Source organism: Orycteropus afer, unplaced genomic scaffold (assembly GCF_000298275.1).
Source record: "Orycteropus afer afer isolate SDZICR_OR568_19922 unplaced genomic scaffold, OryAfe1.0 scaffold00063, whole genome shotgun sequence".
Lineage (NCBI taxonomy): Eukaryota > Metazoa > Chordata > Mammalia > Tubulidentata > Orycteropodidae > Orycteropus > Orycteropus afer.
This window is the reverse complement of record NW_006921650.1, coordinates 6,927,663-6,936,970: the sequence shown is the minus strand read 5'-3', so window position 1 is coordinate 6,936,970 and position 9,308 is coordinate 6,927,663. Positions and strand designations below refer to the sequence as shown.

Here is a 9,308-nt window from a genome sequence, read left to right as displayed (position 1 = left end):
GTGGATAGATGGGTAGACAGGGTGAACTATGAGGTATGTCTATCAAGTGGGGTGTGTACCCAAGACCATGTATAGGGTTGGCAGACAATGGTCCTATATGTGTATTTGTATGATCTGAATTCCCAGGTGTATAGCAGAGCTGACAAGGGACAAGGTTGTAGTCACTTCTTAGGCACAGCCAACTACCCAGAGGGACCAAGCAGTTGAACCTGTGGGCTTGGAACCATAGTGTCAGGGGACATCAAGTTCAACTGGCATAACATACTACACAAAACATTGTTCCACCTGCTACTTTGGTGAGTAGCGACTGGGATCTTAAAAGTTTGTAAGCAGCCATCTAGCTGCAACAATGGGTCTTACCTCGTCCAGAGCAAAGAAGAATGAAGAAAACCAAAGATTTAAGGAAAGAATTAGTCCTAGCGACTGGTACACCATGTGACCCTCAGTCTATACAGCTATGAGACCAGAAGAACTAGATGGTACCCAGCTACCACTGTTAACCACTCAGAGGAGGATCAATGTAGGAGATACTGGATAGAGAGGGAGAACAATGGGGAACAAAACTCAAAATCATTTGGAGAAAAAAAAAGGGCCAGGTTTGCTGGTCCGATAGAGCCTGGGGGAATCACTGAGACCATGGCCCCTAGCTGCCCTTCAGGTCTGGAATTGAACCCACACCTGTAGCTTCCAGCCAAACAAAAGTCAGGCATATGAGTTGAACATTTACCTGAGGTAGATACACTCCTTGGAGAAAACAATCATGGGAGAAAGAAGGGTTGTTTATGCACAGAGAAACAGCTCAGGGGGCAGGAGTTCATGAAGGGATGGACACAGGAAAGAGGTAACTATCAGGAGAAAGTGGGAGGGGAGCTGTTGCATTGTGGTAAATTGTAGTCAATGTCATGAGACAAAGTGTATGTAACTGCTGTATGGAAAGTGAATTTGCTCTGTAAATTTTTACCCAAATCACAATAAAAAAGAAAGAGTCATGTGGGAGCTGGATATCCAGCTCTGGAGTACAGAGAAAAGACCTGAGCCAGAAACATTAGTTTGGGTGTTATCATGGATTGAATTATGTTCCCAAAAATATACATCAACTTGTCTGGGCCATGTTTCTCAGTGGTTTGGTATTTAAGTAATGATGTAATGTGGCAGTTACGTAATAATTCCCCCATGAAGTGATAAATTGATCAGTTGCAAGGCTTTGGATGCATGTATCCTTAATCCCATCACAGCCCTGACCTGATATAAGGGGAGTTTCCTGGGCTGTGACCTGCGACAAGAGATAAAAGGAAAAAGAAGCAGAGAGGGAGGCCCTACTACTACTAAGAAAGAAGAGCTGGGAACAGAGTGCATCCTTTGGGCCCCAGGGTCCCTCACTAGGATCCTCTTAGGATCCAGTGACACAGAGAGAAAGCCTTTCCCCACAGCCAGCTCTCTGAATTTGGACTTCTAGCCTCTTAAGCTATGAAAAAATAAATTCCTGTTCGTTAAAGCCATCCACTTGTGTTATTTCTGTTATAGCAGCAATAGATAACTAAGACAGGTGTCACCTAGTAACTGAAGCTTAAGTATGGATAAGATTGCCTAGGAAAGAATAAACGATGAAACTATGGCAAGACTTAGGACTGAACCTCAGAGAACCCCAATACTTAGTGGCCAGATATAAGCCCACAAATGAGTTAGAGAAAAAGCAGTCAAAGAAATAGGGGGAAAAAAAAAAACAAGACAAGAGCTGTAGGAATTAAGAAGCAGGGAATGATCATCAGTGAAGAATATAGCTGAGAGGTCATGTTCATTGGGTTAATGACATGGTCTTTATTGGTGAAGTGTAATGTTTAAAGAGGGTCTCTAAGAGTCGTAACAGTTTGTGCTTGACTGCTAGCCAAAAGATTGGCAGTTCAAACTCATTCAGCAATAACATGAAAAAGACCTGGCAGTTGAGGTCATACCACTACAGGGTGGATCCTAAACACACACTTCTGAGTTACATAAGAACAGCACAGACACAGAGACATGCACCCAGACGGGGGGACACAGATGCTATGTAAGGATTGTCAAGGAACAAAGGAACATCTGGGGCTACTGACAAGGAAAGAATCCACATGAGAGACTGATCTGGACCTCCAGAATTGTTAAGAAAATATACTTCTGTTCTTTAAAGTCATCCACTTGTAGAATTTCTACAATAGCACTAAGAAACTAAGATACATTTAAAAGATAAGTTTGAAACGTACTTCTCTAAATTAGTACTTACCTTCTCATATGCATTTTCTAGGAATTCAATTGGACTTTTCCCAAATGCTACAGCATGTCCAAGGAATGGAATTGGAGAGAAAATATATGGTGGACTTTTCTGCAAGATAAAAAAAAAAAAAACAGTTCTCATTACATTTTAAGAGCAAAATTCAGTATATTTTAAATGAATTTGCCATTAATACTAAAGAAAGTTACCAAAAAAAACAAAATAGCAAAAGTTAGATAGTCAAATTGCAAATAAATTATCTTAAGAGAGATAGCAATAGTAAAAATAACAACTCAAAACAAGGTATAGGATAAGCGACTACACAAACATGAAGGCTTTGCAATTTTAGATGCTGGACACTGTCCAGAACATGTCAATACTATTGAAGGCTATATGCAACTTATCAGTAGTAAAAAAAAGAAAGAATGTCAAACTATAGTTTCTTCACCAGTGCTTTCTCCTATCACTCACAATTTTAGCCCCAAAATCTGGCCTAAAGGAGATATAAACAAAAAGAAACAGTAATTTGAAGTATAGAAAGAAGGGAAAATGTTAAGAAGCTACATTTACTGTAAACCAAAGACATTTCATGCTTTTCTCACTGTAAATGAACAAGATCCTCTGACTTTAAAGAGATACAACAGTGCAGATTAGCTCTAACAGGAACTCTCCAGTACTCACCATAAAAAAATATTTTAGTCCCAAAATGAGACTTGCAGACTGTAACAGTAAGTCTCCTAGAAATCAAACTTGCAAAGATGAAAAAGGATAGTATTCCTCAGACCTTTGGTGGTCTCATATAAAAGGAAGGAGCTCTGGTAGCATAGTGCCTAAGGCACTTGACTGCTAACCAGAGGCTGGCAATTGAAATCCACCAGCCACCCCTTGGAAGGAAGGTTGAGCAATTACTTCTGTAGTGATACTGCCTTGGCAACCCAAGGAGGGGTCACTATGAGTCGGGTCAACTCAACGGCCCATAACAACGACATATGAAAAGGAGCACCACAAACTCACAGTACTCTTCAGATGACAGTAATGATCTTAAACCAGTTAAGTACCTTTGTCTTTCTAAAAACAAAGTAATATTTTCATCAAAAATTCCATGTGTAGGATTTGAATAACTTTGCCTTATGCTTGTTATGGTTCAAACAAAAATTATTTAAAGAACTGCTTGGTCAAGTTTGTAGATTCCATCCATTGTCAGCAAGAGTATTCTGAAAAAGCTGACTGATGAAGGATGCATTCATCAAATATATTTGGGAGATACAAAGATAGGAGCTCTGGTGGTGCAGTGCCTAAGGCATTTGACTGCTAACCAGAAAGTTGATGGTTTAAGCCCATTATCCCCTAGGGAAGGAAGGTGGGGCACTCTACTTCCATAAAGATTTACAATCTCAGAAACCCAATGAGGGTCAGTCACTATGAGTCAGAATGGACTAGATGACAGTGAGTTGTGTTTTTTTGTTTGTTTGTTTTGTTTTTAATATAAAGGCAATGGTCAATAAAGACATTAAGTTAGAGAAACTGGTATTTTAATAGCACCATTGAAGGGTTCCACAACTTTCCCATCATTCCCACTCCACCAAACTGAATACATCCCCCTTAATACTGATATAAATCGCCATCAGGGGCAATGTCACAGCCCACAAGACACCGAACCACACAAGGGCGGCCACCAGGATGACGGCCATCAGGACCACAGCTGTTAAGAATACCGCCATCAGAGCCCCTATCAGCGCCCCCAACGCTACGACGGCGGCCAGCACCGCCACCAGGGCGCTCAGTGCAACAGCCAGGGCAACGGCTGCCAGTCCCACCACGGCCACTATAGCAACCAGTGCCGCGGCCAACACAGCCATCACCGCAACCACAAATGCGGCAAGCACAATCCCGGCCAAGACCAGGCACGCGGCCAGCGCAGCCATGGTTACCACCAAGATCGTAGCCGTGAGCATAGCCACTAGCACCAAAGTCAGCAAGAACATGGTGGCTGCTGCCGCCAACGCCGCCAGCAGCAGAGCAGTTGCCAAGGTCACCATCACAGCCCCCAGAGCGCTGGCCACCACGACACCGCCGAGAACCACCGCGGTTGCAGCTGCCAGCGCCGCAGCCGCTACCAGCGCCAGAGACAGGAGCATGGCCGCCAGCCCGAGCCCAAACAGCCCGGCCAGGATGCAAGTCAGCGTCGTGGTCGCTGCCCTCACCAGCCCTTCGGCCGGCTTGAACTCCGCGCCCCCCACCCGGACCCCTGAGGGTACACGTACCGCCCCGGCCGGCAGCTGCACCTGGTGGCCGACGGCCAGGCGGAGCAGGTAGAACAGACTGAGGGTAAAAGTGCAGGCGATCAGCAGCATGGACAGAAGGCTGCCGCCTGTCACCTGCTCCATTGCCTGCCCCAGCACCGACCCGCCCGCCTGCAGAAGGCCCAGCAACGCCATTCCAGCCGCCGCTTCTGCCCGTCGGAGCCGCTGGAGGCCGAGGTCGCCTCCACCCCTCAGATTCGAGAGAGGAGAAAGATGGGCGTCAGGAGGCGGCCCCGGCCTCCAGGTCTCCTTCTAAACCCAGTCCCGCCCCACCCCCGACTCCCTCGCGCGCCACTCCGCGCGTCACAAAGGGGGCGGAGTCTTCCGCTGGCCACAGTCTGTATGAACAATCACAACGCCAAGGTATCCTTGCGCCGCGAGAGAGAACCTGAGAAGGTGGGTTACGCCTATGGCACAGATGGTACCGAGATGAAAAAGAACATAGGCTTATGAGGCAATCATCCCTTGAGAAACGCTGGCCGCCTGAGGCCTGAGTGCGTTAAGTGATGGGGCTAGCACCCTGGGCCAGGAGGGACCGGGCGGAGGGATCTCAAGGCGAGTTTTGCATTGGGACGCCCTGTGGAGGCGGAACAGGCTGTGATTGCACCGCGAGCATCTGAGGTGATCTGGGCCTATGTCGCGTCAGCGAGGCTGATGGCGTGAGCACCGCCCCCCTCCAGGGCTTGACGAGTGACTGACTGCACCTGTGCCGGCTTCGGGGCTCCGTCTAGCAGGCTCCCAGAGACCGATGTAAATAAGCCCTCGGACCTTGGAATTGTGGAAAGCCATTCCACACTGAGGGGTGGAACAATGGAGTCAGCCCCATCCCAATTCAAATCAATTTGACAAGCGTTAAAATATGGTGATAACTTTGTTAGGTATGCTGCATTATACAGAAAGAGCTGTTCCAAAATAGTTCTTGAGCTATGTGAGGAAACATTCAACGAGAACGCCACTTGCTCTCTGGGCTTGTTGTTGTTGTTAAGTGCCGTGGAGTCGTTTACGACTCATAGCGACCCCATGCACAGCAGAACGAAACACTGCCCCATCCCGCACCAGCCCCACAATCCCTGCTATACTCGAGCCCATCATCGCAGCCACTGTATCAATCCATCTCGTTGAAGGCCTCCCCCTCTTTCGTCGACCCTCCACCCTACCAAGCATGACATCCTTCTCCAGGGAATGGTCCCTTCTTACAACATGACCAAAATAGGTGAGACGAAGTCTGGCCATTCTTGCTTCCAAGGAGCATTCTGGCTGCACTTCCTCCAGGACAGATCTGTTAGTTCTTTTAGCAGTCCATGGTACTTTCAGCATTCTTCGCCAGCACCACAACTCAAAAGCATCAACTCTTCTTCGGTCTTCCCTATTCATTGTCCAGCTCTCACATGCATACAAGGTGATTGGAAATATCATGGCTTGTGTCAGGCGCACCTTAGTCCTCAAGGAGATATCCTTGCTCCTCAGCACTTGAAACAGTTCCTTCGCAGTTGACTTTCCCAATGCTACACGATGTCTAATGTCCTGACTGCTGCTTCCGTTGGCATCGATTGTAGAACCAAGCAATGTGAATTCCTTGACAACCTCAATCTTCTCTCCATTGATTGTGATGCTGCTCATTGGTCCAGTTGTGAGGATTTTTGTTTTCTTTATGTTGAGATGTAATCCATACTGCAGACTGTATTCTTCAACCTTCATCAGTAGGTGCCTTAAGTCATCCTCACTTTCAGCAAGCAAAGTTGTATCGTCTGCATATCTCAGGTTGTTAATGATTCTTCCTCCAATCCTGATACCACGTTTTTCTTCATATAGTCCAGCTTCTCGGATTATTTGCTCAGCATATAGATTGAATAAGTGTGGAGAAAGAATACAACCCTGACGCACTCCCTTCTTGATTTTAAACCATGTAGTGTCCCCTTGTTCTGTTCGAACGACAGCCTCCTGGTCAAGGTACAGATTCCTCATGAGTACAATCAAGTGCTCAGGGATTCCCATTCTTCTCAATGTTATCCATAATTTGTCATGATCCACACAATCAAATGCCTTTGCATAGTCAATAAAACACAAGTAAACCTCTTTCTGGTATTCTTTGGGCTTAGCAGTCCTGAAAGATTTTTAAGCAGCAGTTCAGTCCCACAGTTACAATCAATCTTAACCTCATTCACTCCTGTGGTTTCTAGGAAGGATCTCTGATGAGATGACTACCAGATTTAATCCTTCTTTAAGATCATTCTTACCCATTTCTGACAAGATTATTCAGCCAACTGTGAGAGCCAGGTACTGCGCGGAGCACTGGGGATACAGCAGGGAATGAGAGAAACCAAGGCCCTTGGGGAATGAGCAGGAATATCAAAATGCCTACTAGCCACCTCTACCTATAGATCCAACGTGCATCTCTTGAGTCAGTAAATCCAGAATTAAACTAATGATCTGCTCCCACCCCTCTGACAACCTGCTCCTCTCATGCCTTGTTGCCCTCCTTTATACCTCACATCTACTCAGTCACCAGAAACTAGTTGTTGTCAGTTGATTTCCACTTATGGTGACCCCATGTGTATCAGAGTAAAGGTGTGTGCTCCGTAGGGTTTTCAGTGGCTGATTTTTGGAAATAGATCACCAAGCCTTTCTTCCAAAGTACCTCTGAGTGGATTCAAACCTCCAGTCTTTCAGTTAGCAGCAGATCAAATTAACAGTTTGCACTATCCAGGGACTCCAGTCATCGAATTCTATTAATTCACCACGTGAATTCCTGTTGCCATAATCTTAGGTCAGGATCTCATCTTTTGCCTGCATTGTTGCAAGTAGACTGACTTGTCTACTTCCAGGCTTGTCTTTATAATCTATCTCCCATATGCTGCCACTTCCTGAGTCACACTGAAGTTATGTTGTAATTATCTCCATAGGCTTTCCCCTATTAGAAGATGAAGTCCTTGAGAACAGGGATCATTTCTTAATTGTATTTGTATTCTCAGAGTTTATCCTAATTAACTGTCACAGCAGTTCTCAAAGTGTGGTCCACGGCCCCATGAAAGAGTCCACAGCACTCTTTTGGGGAGTCTGCAAAGGCAAAGCTCTTTTTATAACAATACTTTTGACTTTTTTACTGCTGTAATTTGTACCAAGCCAGTGGTAAATAAAACTTCTGGAGTCTTAGCACAAAACAGTGCAGTGATACCAAACTGTACTAGTTGTTACTATAGTCTTCTGTACCATGCACTTGCAATTAAAAAGAAAAAGAAGTCTGTTTCACTTAAGAATATCCTTGATGAAATTATAAACAGTACTGATTTTATTAAATCCCAACCTTTGAGTGCATTTTTTTTCTTTTTATTTATGTTATTTATCTTTTAATTTATCTGCACACTCTTCAGCATATAAAAATTCATCATGGACTCTGCACAGTCTCATTCAGTTTTCTGGATGAGCTTTCACTTGTATTTATAATACTCTGAAAGTTAATCTCTTTTAAATCATTGAAGTGTGTTTTTTTTAAATGATATTTACATAGGTCATTAATCACAATGAATAAAAGTCTTAAAATCTAGGACATTACTTTTAGAGTTGATGTCTATACAATGCTTTATTATAAATTTACTTAGAATACAAAAAAAAGCACTTTTGAGGATTGATTATACCTAGTTATAATTCAAGTAACTTAAAAAAAAAAAAAAAAAAAAACCCACTGCCCTGGAGTTGATTGTTACTCATAGCAACCCGCATTGGGTTTCCAAGGCTGTAAATCTTTATAGAAGTAGATTTCCTCCTCTTCCGCCCACAGAGCAGCTGGTGGGTTTGAACCTTTGGCCTCCTCGTTAGCAGCCAATTGTTTTACCAATTACACCACCAGAGCTCCTTAAGTGACTATAAAACCAAAACCAAACTCATTAAAGTAGGACCAACTCTGGATCCCTGCCCGGTGTACAATCAGGCCAAAGCACTTTAATCACACCAAGTGATTAAGAGGAGAGAAAATTATTTATTGCAAAGCAGCAATGCAAGAAGACAGGGGCCAGTACCCAAATCTGAGTCCCTGGAGGTCGGGATACAGTTTTGTAAGTTTCAGGAGAAGAGGATAATACATATTCATAAAAAATTCAGGAGTTTGGGCGCTAATTAACGGGATTGGCTGAGGCTTCCTCCACCTCGGTTTAAAGGAACAGTTGATTTTTAATGCACCAGATGAGTCACATCAGCATTCTGTCATCAGCTGATGGGGACTGGGCAGAGGGGAGAATGTCAGTTCCCAGCAACTTTGTTCCCCTTTTGTCTCACTGCCCGTGTAGGAGGGCCACAGTTAATTTTCAAGTTGTTTCCTGAAACACACATTAACATATTTAATCACCTATTTCTAGGGGGAAAACTTGGAGAGGGTGTATGAATTGACCTTTCATTCTATTCAGTTCTTAAGGAACTGAGTTATCATGTTTATTTATCTGCCTCCAATGGAGGTAACAAAGAGGATGTGGACTGGGCTTTGATTCATGGGGTGGGGGTGACAGTTGAGCTTTCATTCTATTCAGTTCTTAAGGAACTGAGTTATCATGTTTGCTTATCTGCCTCCAACAGAGGATGCAGGCTTGATTTTGATTCTACTCAGCTTCACTACCACACTACCATCAAGTCAATTAAGTAGACTGCCCCATCTTCCTTCTGCAGAGCAGCTGGTGGGTTTTCAACTGCTGACCTTCTGGTTAGCAGCTAAATGCCTTATCCACTATACTGCCAGAACACCTAAGTAACTATTAAAAAAAAAAAAAAAA

General features: G+C 44.3%; 1 protein-coding gene across 1 annotated transcript in view; it reads right to left on the bottom strand.

Annotated features, from left to right (window-relative positions):
• LOC103196162 (lanosterol 14-alpha demethylase) overlaps window positions 1-4,689 on the bottom strand; it is a 24,028-nt gene extending 19,339 nt beyond the window's left edge. Inside the window, exons 1-2 of the mRNA XM_007939821.2 lie at window positions 4,510-4,689; window positions 2,258-2,356 (exon numbers count right to left, since the gene is read on the bottom strand). Coding sequence (XP_007938012.1) covers window positions 2,258-2,356; window positions 4,510-4,683 — 273 coding nt within the window. The 5' untranslated portion in view covers window positions 4,684-4,689. The remainder of the gene's footprint in view (window positions 1-2,257; window positions 2,357-4,509) is intronic.
• Window positions 4,690-9,308: the final 4,619 nt, after the last annotated feature.